This window comes from Eucalyptus grandis, chromosome 10 (assembly GCF_016545825.1).
Source record: "Eucalyptus grandis isolate ANBG69807.140 chromosome 10, ASM1654582v1, whole genome shotgun sequence".
NCBI lineage: Eukaryota > Viridiplantae > Streptophyta > Magnoliopsida > Myrtales > Myrtaceae > Eucalyptus > Eucalyptus grandis.
In genome coordinates this window covers 18,045,669-18,070,806 of record NC_052621.1, presented here as the reverse complement: position 1 = coordinate 18,070,806, position 25,138 = coordinate 18,045,669, and the positions used below count along the sequence as shown (strand labels likewise).

General features: G+C 41.2%; 1 protein-coding gene across 1 annotated transcript; it reads right to left on the bottom strand.

Moving 5' to 3' along the window:
• Positions 1–1,130: 1,130 nt before the first annotated feature.
• Positions 1,131–8,141, bottom strand: LOC104423675 (receptor-like protein kinase FERONIA). The gene is made up of 3 exons (XM_039302860.1): positions 8,091–8,141; positions 7,905–7,985; positions 1,131–3,993 (listed from the first exon to the last, which is right to left on the bottom strand). Exons 1-3 carry the CDS (start codon positions 8,139–8,141, stop codon positions 1,303–1,305), a joined length of 2,823 nt encoding a protein of 940 aa, XP_039158794.1. The 3' UTR covers positions 1,131–1,302.
• Between the last annotated feature and the right edge of the window lie 16,997 nt (positions 8,142–25,138).

The window sequence follows — 25,138 nt, the reverse complement described above, 5'->3', positions numbered from 1 at the left end:
ACTTGTTATTCTAACTCAGAATGTACCCATTTACATGTTCAAACTTTACATCTAGAATATATTTATTCGTTCGGATCCTGCTTAATGTCCAGACTCAAAATGTACTCATTTGGATCTCTAGACTTTAACGACTAGAGTATGACTATATGGTTAATGTATTAAATTGAGTTGAGATATATGTGATATGCTTGTAAGTATACATATATTATTGCTTTAAATGATATTAATATGATTCAGTCACCCATATAGTAGTGCGTGACGATGCCCCATGGTGGTAGTTTGCGAGATGTCCTAGTGGTTGGGATGCTCCAGAGAATGTTTTGGGATGTCTCGGGAGTTGAGACGCCCCTGTGGTGGGGATACCTTGTGGTAAAAGTTTTCAGGATGCCTCGAAATTGAGATGCCCCAGTGGTTGGGATGCCCAGGAAAGTTTGAGAGGAAATATTAATGAATAAAATGCATTGTCATGTGTATAACCAAACATTATTTATATTATTTGTTTGTTTGTGTGAAACATGATGTGTACATGCATGAGTCTGGATGGATGTATTATTGATTAACAATTTCTATGATAAGTGAAAATGGGAAACGTAGAGTCTACTTATGTTTTTATCACACTTATCAAATGATTATGCATTCACTTTGTGTATCCCAGATTAAGTGGTAAGAGAATTCTTTTAACTTAAAACTAGAGATTTCCTTTACTAAGTTTCGGCTCATTCCTTTGATTTTTCAAACATGTAGAATATACACCCTTCAACATCTGCATTATAGAGTCCTTATCACTTATGAAGGTCTTTATGAAATATGCTTAAACCAGAATCTGGAATAATATATATCAAGTATAGTTCTATTGTGTGGGTTGATGTAGGAGGTTTCACAGAGTGGGTTCCTTTTCAGTTCGTTTCCTAGTACCAGGACCTTGAAGGTGAGTTAGTCGATCCGTTGAGAGGCTTCAATCTTGATGATGGAGACGCAGCAAGCGGAGAAGTTATCAACCCGTGATTTTAGTCTGGACATTTATACGGACAGATTTTTCGAAGTATAGTATAGTATAAAGATGGGTCTCCGCACCCCTACCCAGACTTTTGTTTTTTGCTCGAAAAGTAATAAAATTGTGAACTCTAAAGTGGTATAAATAAAAGAGGCATAAGTATGTTGATTATACTTGTAAAGTCTTTAATTGTTAAAGGAATATTAGTAAATGTTTGATTAAGCTTTCGCATACTAAAAGAGAGTAATAATATAAGAATCACGTATCGGCTGACGTCCGGAGCGTTACCTTGAGCACCTAATATATTCTCATGGCAACTTCTCTGCGTCGTAACTAGTCATACTCTCATCACAAACATCATTGCTTGTGGCTCTGGTCGACGTCGCAGTTTCCCTACTGCTCTTCCAACCACCACTATCGCTGTCACTAGTGTTGATCGCCTCATCGCTGCCGCTGCCTCTGATCGAAGCTGCGTCATGGTCGCTGTCATTGCTATCATGCACTGACACACCCACATGATCCGTCACTTCCAGCTCTGTGCTCACCTGTAGCTGCAGTGCGAAATTGAGGCCCCACACAACGTCGTTCATGGATGGCCGCTTGGCCCCCTTGTCCTGCAAGCAGCTCATGGCGATCTCGCAGAACTTGTTGAGGCACTCGGGGGTGATAGACCCCTTCAGGTGCGGGTCCACGATCTCCTCGACGGCCCCGCTCTTGCAGCAACTCTGCGCCCACTCAGCCAGGCTGATCTGCTCCATTGGGGCCATCCGGCTCACAGCAGGCCTTGCACACAGCACCTCGAACAGCACCACGCCAAAGGAATAGACGTCAGACTTGTCAGTCAGCCGCTGGTGCCTGAAGTACTCCGGGTCCAGGTACCCGAAGGTGCCCTTCACGGCCGTGCTAACGTGCGTCTTAGACTCACTCGTGGGTCCGACCTTCGAGAGCCCAAAGTCGGACACCTTGGCAACCCACTTCTCGTTGAGCAGGATGTTGGTCGTCTTCACGTCGCGATGTATGATGGTGTGCTTGGCACCGCTGTGGAGGTAGTGGAGTCCCCACGCGGCGCCTATGCAGATCTCGAGCCGCTGCTTCCAGGGGAGTGGGGGATTATCGGTGTTGTAGAGATGGTCCCTGAGGGTCCCGCGTGCCATGTAGTCGTACACAAGTATCATCTCTCTTGCGTCCTTGCAGAACCCAATCAGGGAGACTAGGTGGAGGTGCCGGAGCCGCGAGAGCATCTCGATCTCGGTTCTGAACTCATGGAGGCCCTGCTGCGATCCCTGGTTCAGCCTCTTGATCGCCACCAGAGTGGCCCCGCCATCGACGTAGCCCTTGTACACGTTGCCGAACCCACCCACGCCGATAATAAAAACCTTGTCGAAGTTGTTCGTGGCCGCTCTGATCTCCGCCAGCGAGAAGTAGCGGCACAGATCCAACGGCAGGGACGACCACTGGGTCTTCATTGACTTGGTCGTCGAGCTGGAGACCGGGCCCCACCATGAGGTGCCGTCGCTCGAGGTCGAATCCTTCGCTCTGTTTTTTCGCCGGTGAAGAAAGAAAGCCAGGAAAAAGAACACAGTGCAGCCCAAAGTTCCACCAGCAACGATGGCAATTTTTGCTGCTTTGCTTGCCGGTGGAGTTGGATCGGGGTTCAGCCCTGCGAGATTCCTGTCTGGATTGCTGATCTTGAAAATCTCGAGGCCATTCAAGATGGCATCAGAGTAAAGAGTAGAACCATCTGGAAGCGCGCCCAACGCGACGGAAAGGTTGGTTCTTTTCTTTTGGCTGTCATACAAGGCTACTGCAAAATCTCTATAGACGGGCACGCCCTTCCCGCTCCAACTAATGACATCCGCATGGTCCTCGACCAATTGTGAATCTATAAAAATCTTGAAAACCCTGTCTAAGGGCTCCTTTATCTCTATCTGGAATTCGCAAAAGTGTAACCGGACCAAGTAGTAGAAGTTCGTGTCCACCTTGACGGACCACGTGAGGTTGTAGCTCAGATTGATTCTTTTGTCCGTTCCCATGGTCCTTGCAGTAATGTATACGGGATCTGGAGCCGTGTAATTTGGCACTTGCTCACCGTAATTGAGTTGGATAGTTGTGTTAACTGGCAAAACTCCTTTGTCCGGGGAAGTCACGTACTCGTCATCTGCTTCCCAGGTCCTGTACATTCCCGTGTCACGAGCTGGACCGACAAACTGTCCTCCCACGTTCAAGCGCTTCACCGCTTCGAGAGCTTTAGTGATATCCAAGGTGTATGGCGCCAGCTGACCTGCCAACTTGATTCCCTCGGTTGAGTCGGCGACGGTGTTGTAGTAGAGACTTTCGGGCATGGAAACGACTTCGATTCCATTCACGAAAGCATACGCGTCTGAATTACTAGGAGTGGGAGTGAACGTTATGTTCAATATCTGGTCCTCTCCGACACTTAAGCAGAACTCTTTAGAGAAGAAGCTCGCGGAGCGGGTGTAATCAGCAAAGAGGGAAGCGCCGAAGTTGCGGAGCAGGGTGTAGCCAGCGGCCTCGACTGAGAAGAAGGAATCAACACGGCGGAAGTTGGGGTAATTCGAAGGGACGAAGTGTAGGCGAACGAATTTGGGCCCTGCGGTGACGTGGAAGGTGTAGACGAACTCGGACCGGGAGAGGCGAGCCGTGAGGTATGGGGCGGTGCCAGGGACTCTGGGAGATGAACTGTTTGCCTGTGTAGTGATAGAGGAGTGAGTTTCCCCAGTTGGAGAGTAGTTCGAACGGTCGGCGGTGTCTCCAATCCAATTCCGGTTCTCCACAGTGGAGCTGGTGGAGGAACCGCAGTCGACAGCAATATCATCGGTCGGCCGGTAAGCGTCAACGTTGTCGCCAGTGACTGAGACTGGGAGTGCTTCGAGCGAGACGGAGCTGGTGGTTTCATGTTCGTCATCTCGCTGCGCGACGACAGAGGGTCGCAGACGAATCGATGAAAAGCACAAGTAGAGGAGATGAACCAGTTTTGACTAACAGGGAATTAGGAAGAAGAGCGGAAGAGAAGGCCGGCACTAGTGACGAGATTAGGGGAAGACCAAAGTCGTCGCTAAGATATCTGCAAGGGGATAGAGCCCTCGCCTATCACAAGAAAATCAGCGGACGGGATTTGTGCCCTTCCGGGTAGGGGTGTCAAGACCCGAACCGAAAACCGAACCGAACCGCGAACCGAACCGAAAATTTTGGTTTTTCGGTTCGGTTCGGTTCATTCGGTTTTCATCAAAATTCGAAATTTTTTTATCGGTTCGGTTTTATCGGTTAACCGAACCGAAAACCGAACCACAAACCGAAAACCGAAATTTTTTTTATCGGTTCTCTCCCGACTCAAACCAGAAAACAGCCCCTTTGCATCGGCCCGGAACTTCCATCAGAAATCCCACATACAACAACTGAATCGGCAAGTACCCAAAGTAATTCTCAACAACCTCCGTTTGTATTTTTCAACTAATAGAACCCTGCAGACTAGAGCCCGAAGTCCGTGCACTATCGAACGAAGAAAAGTAAAATTCCGAGCATGCTACTTCTCAGGCGAGTCTTCCACCACACATCAATTCACTACGCAAGCCCCCAACACCAATTCTCACTTACCCTCGAGCTCGATCGGCCAGTCACCCACGATTCACGACTGAAAGACCTCGCATCTAGTCACAACTACACACCCTACAAACTATCTACTCAGTGAAATGGTCACAGACGGACAAAAAAATGTCTGGTCTTTTAGTTAATGACTATGCCTCCATAGATTCAATGGGAACTAATAGTTTAGTTTGAGGCTTTAAGACTTCCAAAAAAATGTCTTTTAGCACATGCATACTCACATCTGCTTACACTTGGACAATACATGGATAGACAGAGTGAGAACCAGGAAGGGATACATGATTTTAAGCAACTAAATTCAATTGACCCGGTATCTTTTTAGTACATGTATCTTAGGTGGTAGAAAGAATATACGAGCCTTTGGTTTCATCATTTTCTCTTCCTCATGGCATCAGCTATGATTCTTAACTTGTTATATCAATCCATGAGTTGATGCCTCTATGTTCTGTAGTTAAAATTAACATTTAGTTCATGTTAGAATGGCGGTGGACTATCTACTCGGTGAAATGGTCACGGAGACGGACATCATATCGAGTGATCTACATGTACGCAATCGAGTAGCCTCCAACTTTTTTTCTTTTATTTAGAGGGTTTAAGTGTTGTTGTATCTATTTTTAATCGAAAAGACATGGTATTCGCATTCACTTTCTCGGTCCAGCTTTTTACTAGACCAAGACAGCACTTTCAATTTGGCCAGCTGGTTTATTCGATTTTTGGTAATTTTGGCCAAACAAAAAATGGCGTTTAATTATTGTCGATTTGATTGTATGGAGTGAGAAAGTGCTCTCGACTTCTGGAGTTTTTCTAGTCGCGGGGTTCTATTAGTTGAAAAATACAAACGGAGGTTGTCGAGAATTACTTTGGGTCTCTTCTCTTCGAAGAGAAGTCATCTCACTTCTCATGATGTGATGTTCGTTTCAAAGACATAGATGTTCGTTTCTTGAATATAGCACAAAAACTAGAGAGAACGTCAATCAATGCTTCAAGGAGCTTATATAGAAGGTAAGCCGTAAACAAAAAAAAAAAAAAAACCGAAAAGAAAACCAAAATTTGAAAACCGAAAACCGAATCGAACCGAACCGTTCGGTTCCGTTCGGTTCGAAAATTTTCTCTAGCGGTTCGGTTCGGTTCGGTTTTCAAAAAAACCGAACCAAACCGAACCGTTTACACCCTACTTCCGGGTGCGGTTTTCGTGGAAGGTTCAATTGCCTTAGGAAGGTCACGTCAGGTCGGCGGTACAACTCTTTGCGGGTCCCATGCAAGAATGCTCCCTCTCAAGGGACCACCACCTAACCATTGGAGGTTCGCCCAGTAGCCATCCTTCCAATTTAGAAGGGAAGGTCGGAGTTCAAATCTCCATCTTCTCAGGAGGGATTGATGTGAGAACGATTTTATTTTAGGAGTGGGTTTCGACTCTCATGCTCTGCAATGAGACAAGACAAAAGTCTGAGAGTGAGTGTTAGAGTAGAATTAGAGTAAGACCAACCGAAAAAAAAAAAAAAAAAAAAAAAAGGGACCACCACCTCTAACCAAAAAAAAAAAAAAAACAAAGCGACCACCACCAAACCGTGTTTTCTATATCGCATCCTTCCATTTTCAACTTTTATCCTTTCAAGGAGGAAAATTATTTATTTAACAGAAATATAATCAAACGCTTTATTGATGTATCGTATTATGGATAAATCCATTGATGCTTAGTCAGAGACTTCTAAGATTTTAATCTTATACCGTACCCTATAAATGTCAGCCATTAGATTAAGATGAAAGGATCTCAACTGTTGAAAGTTAGATGTCCAATACTAGAAAATGCACGTCCGACACAAGAAAATGCACGTCCGACATATTGAAGTGAAATTTACGATGCTTTAAGCACTAGCAAATGGGTGCCAGACCCGTAGAATATTGACGTCATGGCACAGTAATAATCAAATTTAATAAAGTTTTATGAGGTTATATTGTTAGTTACATTGATTGTTGCAAACCTTTATAAGCCATTGTAGTTTGAAATGATTTAAAATTCACAATGTTGAGTTTTTTATTACAATGGAACGTTGAAATTTTTTAAAATCATTGTAATAAAAAAAAAAGTTTAAAATTTGCAACATTTTGTTCATGGTTACTTTCGCAAAGCGTTGTAGTTGAAAAAAAAAATACAAGATTATGACATTTTATCCTTATTTGGGAAAAACAAACATAACCCTTTGTAAATAAATGTATTTGAAGAAAATCCTAGTTTTGGACGTTTTGCTCTTGTCATGACGTCATTACTCTCTGTAAAGAAATTCTCAATTTATGACAATTTCTTCTTTTCCATGACAAACGGTCATAAAAGTGGGTAAATTTAAGACGTTTTGCGCTTAGTGACGTCGTAAAATCGTAACACTTTGGAAATAACTTCGATTTTATTCACAAAAGCACACGCGTCTAGGTTTCCAGGAGTGGGAGCAAACGTGACGTTCAATATCTGGTCAGCTAAAGATGTACTCCTTTGTACTACAAAATCCTCTCGTTTATGTTAGAGTTTTCTTCTCGCGTGATGCTCGAGTTTTTCGCCATGTCTTCGTTTTACCCGGCTGTTCTTCTGAACTTTGAGTTTCATTTGAACCACCGTTGTTCCTCGCCCATTCCACCCTAATTGCTCCTCCTCCTCGTTGATTCTTCCGCATGCGCAATTTCTTTCATCCCCTCCAACCATCACCTTCCTCTTTCTCCTCCTAACTCTTTCCCCGGTTCTGCTTCTCTTCTGTCTTCCTCAATAACTAGCAATTCCTGGTCTGCATGTTGGCGATCTGTCACATGCAACCCCTGCAAATCTCAGTTTCAGTCATCTGTTCTTCAAATTGTCTATACTAGTGAACTACCGTTACTTTACTAATGGATGAAAGTGACAATACCTCGAGAATTGCTTCCCTATGTCATCGCCTGGGTCGTTTATGCTCAGAACAGGAGTTGGAGGTTTGGGATGACATCCCTGCGTCAGCCAAACTGAAGGATTGTCGCCTTATACTGGTGGGTAATATCTTTACAAATCCTACTGTGAATTTATCAGCCTTTCAAGTTGCGATGAAGAAAGCCTGGCGAGTGGATCATGTAGAGATTACTCCAGCTGATACTGGGCTGTATATAATTAAATTCAGAACTGAAGTGGAAAAACGTCACATTTTGGATGGTAGCCCTTGGTTATTTTCAGGTCAATTGGTTAACCTACGACCATGGCAACCTAATACTCCCTTACAACGCTATGATTTTGGTAAATGTATGTTTTGGGTGCATGTTATCGGCTTACCTTTGGAGTGGACTTCTCCTCCCATCCTGTGTAGAGCTGTGTCCCAGATAGGTACAGTTCTGGAAGTGAAAACTGACACATCTGCAAGAGTTCGGATAGAATTAGATCTGAAAGACACTTTAAAAACTGGAAAACTTATCAGTATTGAAGGCAAAACCCTATGGCTTGATTTTAGGTACGAGAGACTATCCCATTACTGTTATTCATGTGGAAGGCTTGGTCATTATGCAGCTTCATGTCCAGAGTACCCTTATGATGAAGCACAATTTGATGGCCGTGATACGATGGTCTATGGACCTTGGCTCAGAGCAGAGATTAAACAATTTAGCCCTTATTGGGATGCTTTTTACACCCTAAAGTACTAGTCGAGCAAATGGAAGAGACAGTACCTGAAACTCCACCTCAAATGCAGCCAGCCCTCCCAGCTCTCCCTCCTATCCCTGCCACAGAGGATGCTGCTTCCATCCCTGTTATACCTAAAGGGACTTCCAAGCATCTGAATCCTGTCAATCCAACTGCTATCACTACGGATTTAGTACCTGCAGCAGCAAAGATGAAAAGCACTCAGGTCCTTCCAGTGGATAAGCAACAACAGAAGAGATCTAAGATTCCTCGCCCAATGCCACTTGGGGGTTCCAGTAAGAAAACGAAAAGATATTCACCCTATGACATAAAGCTTCCTTCCTCTATAGCTTTTGATGAGTCCCTCCTTCTAGATACTCCAGTTTTGGAGGCAGATATCCCTGATCTTTGGGCTTTGGCGGCTGGCCCTCAACAGCCACCGTGTTCCCAATGAAACTCTTAAGTTGGAATTGTCAGGAGTTGGGCAATCCCCTGACAATTCAAGCATTAAAGGCGATGCTAGCCTGTGACAAGCCCGATATCGTGTTTTTAATGGAAACAAAGAATGCTCAACCTCTTGTGAATAGGTTACAGCATAAATTTAACTTTACTCACTCTTTTGTGAAGGACCCAGTTGGCTTTAAGGGTGGTCTTGCTCTGTTTTGGAATGATCACTTTGAAGTTACTTTTGTACATTCGGATGCTCAGTTTGTTGATTTCATCGCCCTTGATCCTAGGACAGTAGCCTCGATGCATATCACTTGCCTGCACGCACCTCCAACATATCAGCTCCGTCAGGAATTTTGGGATACCATAAGAGTCATCCATGCTGCAAATCATTTACCTTGGCTGTGTATAGGTGATTTCAATGACTTACTTTCTCCCTGGGAGAAAGTGGGCAAGAGACCTGCAATCACTTCGCGCATGACCTCCTTTCAGAGTGTAATCAATGATTGTGCCTTACTAGAACTACAAAGTAAAGGATGCGAATTTACCTGGTCAAATAATCGCGAAGGGGATGCTCTGGTAAAGGAGAAGCTCGATCGTGTGTTTTGTTCATCGGAATGGCTGATGTCTTACCCTTCTGCATAAGTATTTGCCCTACCACCCGTTGGTTCGGATCATTGTCCTCTATTGCTGCAAGCTCATCCACCATCTGTTAAGCGTGCAAAGACTTTTCAATATGAAGCTTTCTGGAATCAAGATAAGGAGTGTCACGACGTGGTTAAACAGGCATGGGAAACAAGTAGTACCTCATTGATTTCCAAATTACAGGCAGTTGCTACTCGATTAACAAGCTGGAGCAGAGCACGTTTCAGCAATTGTCATCAACGAATCTCTTAATTGCAATCTCAACTGCAGACAATTATAAATAGAACATATTATCAGGAAGGGGATAAGGAGCAAGCCAATGCTATTAGATGTGAAATTCACAAACTATGGACTCAAGACGAACAATTCTGGGCTATGCGATCTCGCATTCAATGGTTGAAATGGGGAGATCATAATTCAAAATTTTTTCATGCCTACACTATGCAAAGAAGACAACGTAATAGAATTACTATGTTTGCGGATACTCACCAGCAATGGATCAGAGAACCAGAACAGCTCAAAGATCTAACACAGGGATTCTTCTCTCAGCTATACCAATCTGTGGGCTACCGGGATTTTCGTCCTTTCTTAGAGCAATGTCCAGCAGTGGTAACACCTGAAATGAATAACCAATTGATGAGTAGGGTAACAGAGGAGGAGATTTACCAGGCTACCTTCTAGTTGGGAGCTTCGAAGGCTCCTGGACCTGATGGTCTTCATGGCCTCTTCTATCGGCATCACTGATATGTTATCAAAACAACCGTTATTCAAACAGTTCAAGAGTTCTTTACAACAGGTTGTATGCCTCCTAGACTAAACAGAACAATCATTGCCCTAGTCCCTAAAGTTCAGCATCCAGAAAGTATTGAACAGTACCGACCCATAAGTCTTTGCAACTTCGCTTACAAGATTATTTCAAAAATTATGGCCAACAGACTTAAACCTTGGCTGTCTACTTTGATTTCACAAGAACAAGCTGCTTTTATTAGTGACAGACAGATATAGGACAATATCATGGTGGTTCAAGAAGTCATGCATCAATTTAAAGTGCGAGCATGCAAGAAATGCTTCAACCTTATTCTCAAAACAGACACGCAGAAGGCCTACGATAGGGTTGAATGGGATTTCTTGGAAGCATATTTGAAGCATTTGGGCTTTGCGACGGTTGGGTTACTCGGGTAATGGCTTGCGTTACTACAGTCTCTTTCAGTATTCGTTTTAATGGTGAACAACTCCCTTACTTTAAGCCTACTAGAGGGCTGCGCCAAGGTGATCCCCTCTCTCCATATCTCTTCATTTTACTTGCCAATGCCCTGTCCACTACTCTCACTCAAGCTGTGGCCATGGGTCATATAAAGGGGATTCAATTTAATAGAGACTGTCCTAAGTTATCTCACCTATTTTTTGCTGATGATTCAGTATTTTTCCTCAGAGCCACACTTTCTGAATGCCATAACCTTGCCAATCTCCTAAACTAATACTGTTTCGCTACAGGCCAGCTCATTAATAGAAACAAATCGGGTGTGTTCTTTAGCAAACACTGTCCTATTCCTTTACAACATAATCTAGCACAAGAACTCAGAGTCCCTATTATCAGTAAGTATGGTAAGTACAGGCATTCCCTCGGATTGGGGCTGTTCAAAAAGGGAGATGTTCTCTGGATCTTGGCAAGTAAATGCTAAGTTAGCAGGTTGGCAGGAAAATTTTTTATCGAAAAGTGGCAAGGAAATCTTACTGAAATCAGTAATTCAAGCCTTACCTCAGTATGTCATGTCTATCTTCAAGCTTCCGTTGTCTCTCTGCAGATTGATAGAAAGGAAGATATCAGCATTCTGGTGGAGTAAACATAACAGTCAATCCGGAATTCACTGGAAAAATTGGTCAGAATTAAAGCTTTCAAAAGTTTCAGGGGGGATGGGATTCAGAGATTTAATTAATTTTAACAAAGCTATGCTTGGAAAGCAAGCTTGGCGTCTCTTTCAGCAACCTCAAGCTATCTGGAGTCAGCTCTTTAAGGGTTTATATTTTAGATCTTCCTCCTTTCAAACTGCTCCCTCAGGATATCGCCCTTCTTAGGGGTGGCAGAGTTTATTGAAAGGTCGTGAAGCAATTACTCCTAAACTACTTTGGTTAGTCGGGGATGGATCGCAGATACACATTAGAGAAGATAATTGGTTACCAATAGGTCCGATAGGAGGCTTACCAGAGGAGGGAGAACCTGAACTAGTCGCTGATCTAATTGATTTACAGCACTCTGAATGGAAGTCGTCCCTTGTTACTGCATTCTTCGGTGTCCAGGTCAGTGCAGCAATTCTAAATACTCCTCTCAATCCTTCTCTCCTACATGATCAACTCGTTTGGACAGCAACACCTTCTGGTACCTACACAGTGAAAAGTTGTTATCATTATCTCTCTTTACCACATCAGACACCAATACATAAAGCATCATCCTCTTATACTAACCCAACCCTATTATGGAGGAAAATTTGGCATATGCGCACTGCTCCAAAGCTTCGGGTATTTCTCTGGTTAGCTTGCAAAAATGCAATTGCTACAAAAGAAAATCTCTATCAACGCCATATCATCCCACATCCCTACTGTTCTCTATGCAATAATAATGTTCCAGAATCGATAGAGCATCTGTTCTTCTTCTGCCCTTGGACTAACGACATTTGGAATCATGAAGAAATTAGAGTACACATATCACCTACCTCAGTTAGCCGTTTCGATGCCTGGATTGTCAACAGAGCTTCCCTCCCACAAGCATCTCCAGAGTTTGAAGTGATCGCTTATGTTCTGTGGGAGATATGGCGGCAACGAAATAATGCCGTTTTTCGTCAGATCCCACCGGATCCTCTCCAAGTCGTCAATGATGCCCTCACCCAAAGCAACATCTTCAAGGTTTTACAACCCTCGCCACAGAAGATCAATAACAAATTGGTCAGTTTAGATCAGGGATGGAAACCACCTGTGGAGGGATACATAAAGTGTAATATTGATGGGGCTTTTCGCAAGGAATCGGAGAAAGGATCAATCGCTTGTATTTACAGAGATAGTAAAGGTATTTTAACTGATGTGCTTACCAGATCTGTGCCTGCCCATTCGGCTTTCCAAGCCGAGATCTACGCCCTCATATCCGCTCTTCAACGGCTGATCCAACAGGGGCTCCATCTTCAGCACTTTGTGATCGAATCTAATTGCTTAAAGCTGGTGGAGATAGTTCGGACGAAATAGCGGCCGCCATGGACGGAACGCCATCTCTTCGCGATTCTCAGCGATCTTCTTCAGCAATGCCCTAATCTCTCGCTTCATCATGTTCGGCGTCGAGGCAAACCTCGCAGCTGGCGGGCGCTAAAGCCCACAGGGATCAAGGCCCACCTACAAACTAGCTTCTCTTCCCTCCTTCTATTTTCCTAAATATTATCTCTTCGGATGCTACGGCACTTGCTTGTAATGATCTGTAATATATTATAAGTTTTCTTTCGACCAAAAATATATATATATATATATATATATATATATATATATATCTGGTCAGCTACGATGGTTAAGCAGGACTCTTTGCGAAAGCTCGTGAAGCTAGTGTGATCGAAAAAGAGGAAAGCGCTGAAGTTGCGGAGCTGAGTGTAGCTGGCAGCCTTGACCGAGAAGAACGAATCTTGGCCCCATGGTGACGCTCGTGTGGGATGCGGTTGTGGATGGAGGGAGATGAACGGTTTGCGCTTGCAACGATAGAGGAATGAGTTTCATCGATTGGAAAGTAGGTCGAACGATCCTGGGAGTCCCCGATCCAATTCCGCTTGGACATGGAGGAGTTGCCAAGGGAGCCGCAGTTGATGGCGATATCATTAACCGGCAAGTATGCGCCAACATTATCGCCGATGACTGAGACTCTGAGTGCTTCGAGTAGGAAGGAGATGAAGAGGAATAATAAGAGAAGTAGTGATTTCATGTTCTTCATCTTACTGTTTAATGTTTGAGAGGATCGCAAAATTGAATCCATGAATAGAAGTTCACATGGATAGTAGACTCTCGAAGATGAACCTGTTTTAATCATTGGGATTTAGGAAAGAGCTAGGAAAAAGCAAGAGAATGAAAGATTAGACAAGATGGGGAAAATTACCAGTTTAGTCCTAAATTAACAAATTCCAATATAATCTCAGACTTTTTCAATTCATTTTTTTAATACTCCAACATATTCTTTTAGGCTAATTTTATCCGAAAATGTTGACATACCAATCCAATCATCTCTAACCATCTTAAGTAACACGATTGGCCATATGACTTGGACAAACCGAATTGAAATAATGTGATTTTAACTATTTTTGTGAATTTTCTGATTTGTTCTGTTCTTTCTTCTTTCACACTTTTGCTCATCCTTAATCTCTTAGGAAAACATGGTAAATCGTTGCAAGAAAGCTGATTTTTCTAAAGTCAAGCTGAAGTACTACTGTTAATCCTAAATCTCTTCGGGAAACATGGTAAATCATTGTAAGAAGGCTGATTTTTCTAGAGTTAAAGCTGAGCTGGCGGCATGGCTGGCGGTGCTCCTCCATGGATTACGGAAAAGCATTCCAGTTCGGTAGATCTAATGGCGGTGCTAAAAAGCGCGTCTCGATAATCAACCCGATAATGCTCAAATTTCCGGTGAATAGTGCCGAAGCTGGCCACAAGCGAACCAGTCTCATAAATTCCCAGTGATCCCGGCCAAGCCCATTTTGCCGCGTCCGGCGCCAATCTACCTGGAGGCGCAAGAAATCAAGGCAAATGGTGAAGATTCATCAGAATCGAACGACTTCCCACCTGATTTGGCCACGATTTGGCATATTGAGGGAGTTGCTCTTTGTAACAATTCAAGCAGTGGTTGTGGCGCAGAGATAAACGGAGGCCTCAAGTGAAAATTGAAGCAGTGGCAGAGGCAAAAATGAAAGGAAAATTCCATAATTCACACAATTAAGATCCAAAATACCGGACTCAACTTATAATATTTGTCACACACCCGACTCCAACAAGTATAAAAGATGATACGGCCGTCATTTCATCCAAATAATGTAGCTTCAAACGTAACTTTAACTCAACTTGATATCGGAATGTATACATCCATATATTTGATAAAGTGTTGTCTATAGACATAAACAACTCATCTAAAAAAAAATCCCACTATCAAAATATCCTCTGGAAAATGTAAACACTCTCTTCCTATTTACGTCTACCTAAAGAACCTTAAAAAAGAAATAAGATGAATGGAACAAGCAACAATAGGCCAATCAGTAGTACAAATCTCTTCTAAACAAATCGGGCATCCACTATAGATGTTTAGGACACGAAAATGTAACTCATTTACACTAAATCCAATATATAACAAATTTACAAGATGAAATGAACTATATTACTTCAACATAACTATATTCATAGCAAAAAGTACCAATCAATATCAAAATGAGTATTAATGGTTCAGTCCACTAATCAATCCCAGCAAATCATACGTCAATGGTCCATCAAGCTTTTAGTGCCCTGTGATAAAGGCAACTAACATTCTCTCATTGGCTAGGTCTCTACTTATATTGCTAGTAGCCAACCCACAGAGATATCCTAAAACTAGTATACATACTTACAAATCCCTCAAATGGGCCCACTGAGATAATGAGCATCGACAAAAACCCACAACATCATCCTCCAAAATCCACAAAACCAATCCAACATTTATATCACAAACCAAAATATATAATCTTTTGCAACTCAATTCATTGATTAGAATCCCTTTTTGTAAAGTATTTCTCTAATCTTTTCAAAAGTTATCTCATAAAGTATATTTACAAAATAATATACATGACCTTTCAAGAAAAGTTTATCAAACCATCTTACAATAACTAAACAATAATAAACACTTGATCTAGTTTTATGCAACAAATACGTTCTTCTTAGTTCAATACATATACACACACATATATAAAATATCAAATTACTATTACTTTAAGACATGGGTTTTATAAAACTATAAAAGAGATCAGCAACACTCATTTAGGAATGCTCAAAGCCAAAATAATGTAGCTATTCGAGTCTACAATTTAGTAATTCTATCAATTAAACAAGAATTGATGTCAAGACAAAGCAAAACACTACTTTAACTAATGACTCTAAACTATGCTTGTCCGTCGACCAATTGACTCCTACACAACAACGAAAGGCTTGTTGTAGTAGTCATTCAAAACTATCCGCTATGCCTAGCTTGCGTGTCATAATTTTTTGCACCATAACTCTCTTCATTGAACTATGATTCTAGCAAATCTTCTATCAAACAAAAGACCTTTCGAGGTAATTAGATTCCCTAAGCTTTGCCGACTCTAAAGATAGCTGAAGATGGGCCATAATCATTGGTAAACTAGGAAATTCGCTAATGTTACAGCATGCGCGCATAATTTCAAAAATTTAGTTTTGAGCAAACTATAAGCTTGAATCGAGTTATGTAAAATCCTATAGTTTTATAATACCCTAAACTATTAATGCCCCATAATTTCTCATTTTAACAACTCATAGATTTAACCTACCGGCTTAAAATTCACAAGGATCCAAAATTAGGGCTTTATTTCGAAAATCTCTAATTAGATTAATTGGGCACTGTGAGATAAAGTTAATCTAACTTGACGAGGTGCCGTGGCATGTACTCTTTTCCTTTTCCTTTCCCTTTCTACTTTTTCGCCTTTGTTTCCCTCCTTTTTATCTTTTTTTTTTCTTTATTTGCCTTTTTTGAACGGGTACTCCTTTTTTTTTTTTTATAAATAGAATCCACTTTATTTTATTTTTTTGTTTTACTTGTCAATATTGACTAAGTCAAAAGCCAGCCATTACAACATACACTAGTATTGTCAAATCAATCCGTGTCTTTACTGAAAACGAAGATGAAGAACAGCAAAAACTCGACCCACAATGGCACAATGAATTGGCTTTTGTAAATGCTGTAGCCATAGGGTGGGGGCATTGGAATAACACCCAAAGAAGAACATACATGGTAGGACGGAAAAGGGAAAGGAAAAAAGAAAATAAATCAAAAAATCTATAAAGTTACTGAAAACGAAGTCCTTTTGAATAAATTTGTCCATGTCAACTCTTTGGCCATGCCACGTATGATAGACAATGATGATTGGCCCGCCACGTCGGCATTTTTAGGGAAAGTTGATTAGAAAGATTATACTAAAATTCCACTAAAATGTTTGAGATTATATTGGTAAAATTGAAAATTTTAGAATTATATTGAAATCTGCACAACAAATATAAGATTGAATTGATAATTTTTTTCGAATATAGTGAAAGACTAAAGTCGTGGCTAAAATATACGCAATTAGTGGAGCCCTTTACCTATCATAAAAAAGCACTCAATGGGACTCGAACTCTTTTGGTGTGCTTTTCATGGAAAGTTTTATTGCATAGTAAGGTCAAGTCAGTAGTAAGATCGCCAGGGACGCTTTGGTGTGCTTTTCATGGAAAGTTTCATTGCATAGAAAGGTCAGGTCAGTAGTAAGATCGCCGGGGACGCTTTGGTGTGCTTTTCATAGAAAGTTTCATTGCATAGAAAGGTCAGGTTAGAAGTAAGATATCCGGGGACTCTTTGGTGTGCTTTTCATTGAAAGTTTCATTGCGTAGAAAGGTCGTTTTCATGGAAAGTTTCATTGCGTAGAAAGGTCAGGTCAATAGTAAAACCAACAGGTCCATGCAAATAAGGTCCTACATGGCAACTTGCTAATTTTTTTGTTCTTTTTTTCTTTTGTCCTCATAACAAAAAAAAATTAAAAATTCGTTTAGTAACGTTAACTAATTTTTCTATTCTTTGGAATAGATAAGCAGCTCGGGAATGGATTTAAAAAAAAGAAATAAGAAGTAGGAAAAAATAGTTTCTTGTTCCTGAGAATAATTTTTAGAAATAAGTCTTTTTCTTTTTTTATATTTCTTCTTGCTTGTCCTTTGTTGCCCGTGACCGGCTGAGGTAGGGAGCAACAACAATTGGTGAAGAGAGGAAAAAAGATAATCTAAAAATTATTTAAAAATTAAAAGAAATTCTACATTACCAAAAAAAAATGTGAGCCGTACTAAACGCATTCTTATTCTTTTTCTATCTCGAGAATAGAAATTTTGTATGATTACTAAACGTGTTCTTTTACTTAAAAATTGTTTCAAATAGTAGAAATAAGAAAAAAAATATTCTAAAAAGAAATTGTTTCTCAAAATAGAAACATTACCAAACACACCCTAATTCTCTCCCTTGTCACTTTCCTTGTGTTTTCTTGGTTATGTCCTTCCATTTTCCATTTGTCATCTTTCAAGGAGCAAATATGGCGACTCGATGGATTCAAATCCAATCGGACTTGCATGTTAGCAGTCTCTTAGGATACAACAAATATCCATAGGAATCTCCCGGAATAGCCTCCCATCGATATGTTGTTAATTAACTTCGGCAACTAATATGGTGAGTTGATAACTTTGAAGGGAAGAATCGGTGACTCTCTAATGGGTAACCTAGTTGATAGTCTCCTAATCGATATCGATAACATCATTCTTGATCCATTGAAGTACATTATGAACAAATTCTGCTTTGACTTGAATGAAAATCGAAGGTGCTGAGTTTGTTGATGGAGTCAAATCAAATGCTTCCGTATCATATTTGCAAATTGAAACTCCCTTTGTCTATTATTTCTGATTCATTGATAATTAAATTAGAGAATGAATGAAGACACTGATATTCCGATGGAATGTTCCTCATCAAGCTCTCTTGGGTTGCTAATTCATTGGAGGCTTCCTAGCAACCTGATACTGCACATTCTGCATTGTCACGGCATTTCCCTGCACCATTTACTATCTTAAGAGTCTGCCAAGAGTAGTACTAATGCAGCCCGCATTGAAGACCAGCTTTCTCGACCAAGAAGATCGGCCCGCATTCAAGCTCAACGAAACCGAGAAGCCGTATTGATATCTTGAGTCCATCCCGGAAGTTTGAAAGACACCTTGGAGCCATGAAGACGCTTTTACTAGTTTCTAGTTTCTATGCTATTTACTATTTTCCTAGTTTCAACGCTCTGCTTTTACCAGTGACTCACACATGGGAAATAGGATGAACAGAAATTTCAACACTGCGCAAGCTCAAGAGAACAGTCGTAACTTTTCCAAGATCATTCCCGATGCACATGAAAAGAAGCTTGCTGATTTTACTATATGTGATGGTTTTCTTTTCAAAGGAAATCGTTTATGTGTGCCGGACTATTCTCTTAGGCAAAGGGTGATCGATGAAGTTCACCGTGAAGGACATCTTGGGCGTGACAAAACTATACAACTCGTCTCAGCCAATACTTTTGGCTTCATTTGAAACGTGATGTACATCGACATGTGATGAGGTGTCGACATTGCCAAAATGGAAAGGGACAAGCTACTAACGCTGGCCTTTATTTGCCCTTGCCGATTCCACATGCCCCATGGGAGGATATCTCTATGGACTTTGTCCTTGGACTACCATGCACAAACAAAGGTATGGATTCGATCTTTGTTGTTGTCGATCGATTTTCAAAAATGGAACATTTTATTCCATGTCAAAAAACTATGGATGCTTCGCGTATTGCCAACTTATTTTTCAAGGAAGTCTATAAGTTGCATGGCATTCCGAAGACCATTACTTCATATCGGGATACAAAATTTCTTAGTCACTTTTGGCGACAACTGTGGAAGAATGTCGCTACTAAACTGCAATATAGTATTGTGTTTCATCCCCAAATGGATGGACAAACTGAGGTCATCAATCGAACATTGAGAAATCTATTAAGGACTTTGATCGATAATAATCCCAGTTCTTGGGAGACGCGGTTGTCTCTGGGAGAATTTGCATACAATTGTGCTGAGAACTGTAGCACTGGATATAGTCCATTTATGATCGTATATGGTCAACAACCGAACACTTCTCTTGATCTTGCACCAATTCCTTTTGCTGAGAAGTCGAGCGGCAAAGTCAACGATATTGTTTCTCAAATGAGGAAAATTCATGAAGATGTGTGCCAAAGACTAGAGAGCAAAACTGAATCCTATAAAACAGACATCGACAAGCGGCAGCGTGAAGTTATCTTTGAACCTAGAGATTTTGTTTGGGCTTATTTGCCACTGGAACGGCATCCCGTCAGAAGTTATAACAAGCTTAGTAATCGAAAGCTTAGACCTCTCGAAGTTCTTGAGCGCATCAATCTTAATGTGTATCGATTAAATCTTCCTTCTCATTTGAAGATTCACGATGTCTTCAATGTTCGACATTTAACACCTTATATGGGAGATTCTTCTGATGATGATGGCGAGAATTCGAGGACGAATTCTTTTAAAGATGGGGAGGATGATGCAGCCCGCATTGAAGACTAGCTCTCTTGACCAAGAAGATTGGCCTGCATTCAAGCTCGATGAAACCGAGAAACCATATCGACATCTTGAGTCCATCCCGGAAGCTTGAAAGACACCTTGAGAACATAAAGACGCTTTTACTAGTTTCTAGTTCCTAAGCTCTTCACTATTTTTCTAGTTTCTAGTTTCTAGTTCCTAAGCTCTTTAATGCTTTCAAGTTTCTATGTTCTTTCCTAGTTTTAATGCTCTATCGTTATTTCTTTGACGACATAAGTCATCCAATTTCTTGTAGAAAAAAAGAGACGACTTTTGATAAATGAAAACTTTACTTTCAAGCAAGTATCGTGCACCTTGCAGAATTCATACCCTTGAAAATCTAGAAGAGTTTTCACTCCGTCCTTGAAGAGTCGGAGCTTTTCAAAATCTGCATCCTCAAGTTGCAGTCATCAATTTAGAAAAATCGGTGCCCTTTCAACTTCCTTAGTGGCCTAGAAGAGCAACCAACGAAGTTTCTATCTTTTCCTATTCTTTTCGTTATTTCCAACCCAAATTCGACCATTCTATGGTGCTTATTTCAGAAAACCCAAAACAGAACAATTGTAGATCCAGAAATCTTTGTTCATTTGGCTTTAGAATCAGGTCGATCCGATCTCTATCGACAAAGATATGACTGTTCTCTTGAGCTTGCGCAGTGCTGAAATTTATGTTGTCCTGTTTCCCGTGTGCGAGTCACTCTCCCGATCCTACTATTTAAGAAAGCCTAACCTTGGCTTGCATCAAGTACCTTGTCCAATCCCTCTCACTTGAGCAATACTTATTGCCCTTATTGGATTGGGTATGAGCCTATTTCATCCACAAACCATAGATCTATCGGAAGGAGACATGCTATGATATTATCTATCACGACTCGACCTATTCCAGACGTGGGCCAAACCCCAAAATGAGTTCTTGAGAAACCAGACAAGGTGACAATTTTTTTTGTAATATGTGTTTGCAGTCGGCCTTCCGGTTGAAAAGCTCTATACATAGTGCTGAGGAGCACGTTGGAACAGTAGCTGGACAATCAGCGTACATGGGTTTCATGAATTTTCATTGGCTCACATGGCTCTTATCAGCTAATATGGTGCCAAATAGGTGAGAGTCGCGTGTGTGTGGAAGAGAGAGATGGCGACCACCGTGTTGCAGTCGACGAGAGGCCATCCATCTCGCATCGCGTATTTCTTGTGGTACCTGCGATCACCTCACAGTGGTCATCCTCTCACATCTAGATGGGAGCCTTCTTTCTCAGTGTAATTTCCATTGGTTGAATTAAGAAAGCACATAGTTTGGAAAGCTTAATCCAAAGAAACAACTAGTGAACCAAGCACCTCCAAAAAATCATGCCATTGAAAACAGCAGATGTTATGGATTTGATGGATGTCAAAGAATTGTGAACAGTGGCATGATCCTAGATACGAGTCTGAAACTAACTGGTGGAAAAGAAAGTAATGTTTCAAGATGCAACAACGATACAGCACAGAAGCAAATCAGTTATTGGACTATTGTAAGATACTCTTTGACAATTTTATTTCAATTTGTTCCTCAAAACAATGGAAAATTTTAGAAAGAAATTTGTTATTCATATCTGCAAATTGAAACTTCATAGTTCCATTGGCATTCGCTTTCTTGTACTCATTGGTCACTACATAAGAGGATAATCTGAGTCACTGATGGATCCGATGTGATGTTCCTCGTCAAGCTCTCACGGCTTGCTGATGCATCGGAGGCACCATAACAACCTGATACTGCACATTCTGCATGTTTGCCGCATTCCCCTGCCAACCTTGGCAAGTAACGAGAATAAACATCAGCAATTTCTTGCCGAAAAAAAATATGAAAATGCAGATTTTTCTTTGTTGGTGACGGTAATCAAACCATAACAACAGTATTGTAGTGCCATATTTGCAATAAGTTGGCTTATTAAATGCTCGTTTGGAGCTCAAATGGCTATAGTCGACATCAGTGTTGCCTATGGAAGGGTCAAGTCCTCTGTTCTTAAGCTCTCTGTAAAAGAGAACAGCATTCGCAAAAGAAGTGAGTGATCCAGTCAGGAGCAGGAGACTCGATGAGGTCAAATCAGTTCCAGAGCTTGGTAGATAGTGCAGGACAACAAGCACGGGCAATCGATGAGAAAATGGATCCCACCGTACAGTAGCTCGCTCGTTCCACATGCTGCAAAGCAAACATCATTCTCAACCGCATTAGTTCAATGAGACCCTTTCTTCTCATATGCTGAAGTGCATAAAATATCTCATTCCGATTGCTATCTACCTCAGAATGTTGAAAGGACATTGAATTTTCCAATCTCCGTTATCTGCTACACTAGTAGAGTCAAGGATCTAAAAGTCAGTAAAAGCATCTTTACTAACATCCGCTCCCTCAGTCAACAATCTCCGCTATCTGGCCAAATGTTACGCAGGGGAAGCAACAGGCCACAACCGCTGCAAACACGCAAGAAATACTTGGAGATTCTCCATGTGTTACTCGTCCATTTTAGTATTAACTTGCCTAGGAAAAGCCAAAAGGCGACTGTATCAATTAAAGGGTCATCCATGCAGTCAAACAACCCAATTGTCCAAGGAGATGGTGGAGCAGATGGTGGCAATTGAACTATTAGCCCTTAAGGCATCGGAGGCACATTATGCGGATGAAATGGCACTTGAGGATAGTCTAAACCAGCAGTATGAAAGGGTTGAGCCAGAGCATTCATCGGCCCTGTAGTAAAGCCTGGGACAGGATGCAATGGCTGGAAACCGGATGGAATCTGAGAGCTCACGGGAATCGGTTGCCCTGAGTACAAAGTCGACTGAGCCCCAAAACTTTGGTTCGCTTGTGGAATTTGTCCAGGACCAACCAGCAGCTGTGGATTAGATCGTGGCATCGCGTGAAGTGGCATCATCTACTAATTTTGGGGCTGGAATTGTACATCCTGCATCAGATTAATCGGACTGGTTTGTACATTCTGCTAGAGCCGAAACTGTTGCTGAGGCGAAGGATCGCTCACCTCCTCTGGTTGCATGTGTTGATGGACCTAACTGCAAGGAGCAAATAGTTCGGTCAAGGGACGTCCCATCTTTTCTCAATCCTGATGATGCACGGCAAATTCCTTGGATGAGCCAAAGATCAACAAATTTTCAAATGGTTTTCATACAACTAAGTGAAACCCATCTCCAGTCCTAAAGATCATGACATAAATGGACCTTTCTCCGCTTGGCGTGGCTGGCATAGCCAAGTCTATTAAAATATGTTTTCACACAAAAGGTGCCAAGCAGGACACTACCAAGGTTTCGTTAACTTCCGAGAAAATGAATGACAATCCGGTGCGTATATATTAAACTGTTCTTTGGTTGATTTTTTGCATGATATCGGCCAAGCATGGTGGAAAGGGCATACCGACATTTCAGGTCTTTACAGCATGCCGTCTCAAAACCGGAAGAATAAAGTAGCTCTGAAGCTGGGGCTTTCATAACAATTATTCAAATGGTGTATTCGTGCCGCCAATATGCACATACCGGAGGCTTTCATGTCCCGTCTATTGACAAGTCTCTTCTCGGTCATAGAAAGAGGAAGCATATGCTCCGTTCTGGCATTGATGTCTACGACACTAGATTACATGTTCCATGTAGTTCAAACCTTTTCTTTTGTGTTTGACGGTCGGATTTATGCATCATGTGCCTGAATTGTAGTTCAAACCATTCTTTTGTGTTTTGACAGCCGGATTTATGCATCGTGTGCCTGAGTTTTCAAAGAGAACATGCTCAAAATGTTACTCATTACCAGTTTTCTCAGTTACACAAGATGGAAGGGAATTTTGGCTGTGACATTGCTAGGAACAGAAAAGCTTGTTCAGAACCGCAGTAAATCACACTGGAGAGGGCATAACACCCTGTATCGTGCTAATCAAATGTCCGGATTAGGAATGACCAGCGCACCGGCGTAGTCGCAGCAAGGCCTACACGGCCTTTGCCGGGCAGGGCCGAGCCGTTAGCAAAAAGGGACTTGATTGTTTCCTCTATATTAGATTTATTAAAAGAATAGAAAATAGAAACCAGACCCGGACATAATTTGCCTCGGCCCAACACAGACCTGGCACGGTCATAGGCAATTCATAGTAGAAATGTTGGGTAAAATGCATATTATGGTCCTTAAGTTTCTGCATTTATGCGATTTGATCCTCTAATTTTTATTTCGTTAAATCGAGTCCTCTAACTTTCTACATTTGTGCAATATGGGTCCTTTAAGTTCTATTTTGTACAATCAAATCTTTGAACTTTTTGAATTTGTGCAATTAAATCCTTCAGTCAACCACTTCAACTAAACCATCAAATTATTCAATGACGTGACATTGTTTACGTGACAAAAATAATAGGTGATGCTAATTTGCTTCCAAATGAGCAGAAAGCAAACAGGAAAAACAAGTAAAAAGGAAATCATAGTGTGACAGCATTACTTACAACAAGTAAACAATACACCTGATTGCACAAATCAAAAAAGTTAAGAGGACTTAATTGCACGACATAAAAAATAGAAGATCAAATCACACAAATGCCTAAACTTAGAGAACCAAATTTGTACTTAATCCTCCAAATGTTTAGACTCATTTTGCAGATCCCATCCACGTCATTACAGTCCAATTTCTTTCAAAAATTCACACAACTTTGATCAATATTACTGTTTGAAAACTGCAAGTCCGCCTAAGAATAAGCTGCAGAAGCGTCTTCAGTAGCTTGTAAGAGGGCATTTAATGCCCTCATATACCAAAGTCTGCAATTTGCAAAGGTTTTCAATTTCCAAATAGCCTCAAGATGGATTCATAAAGAGATGAAAGCTGAATCTCTGCCCTATGTTAAAGCTCTTTGATTGCCATTGAATCTAAGATAGTGAAGGATTTGTACCTTCTACTGAATATTAACACAATCATGCAGACTTAACAATGATTATTTAGCCAAAAATCGCTACATAGCCCTACATGGTACATCATTCAATTTCCAAAGGTTTGTTATGTTTCTTTCTACTTCATTCTAAGTAGTCAAAATCTGACTGTTCTACTACATTTATCTTGATGACCCATTGTATGTTCATTATGTTTCTTTCTACTTCATTTTAGATAATCAGAATCTGGTCGTTCTGTCATATTTATCTTGATGATTCATTTTGCTTCTTCCTACTTCATTCTAGGTAGTTAGAATTTGGTCATTCCACCATATTTATCTTAATGAGTCATTACATGTTTGTTCTGCTTCTTTCTACTACATTCTAGGTGGTTAAAATTTGGTCGTCCTGCCATATTTATCTCGATGACCCATTACACATTCATTCTTCTTCATTTTGTTTCGTTCTGCATAGTCAAAAGCAATTTGTTCTGTTATATTTGTCATGATAACCTCTTGCATATT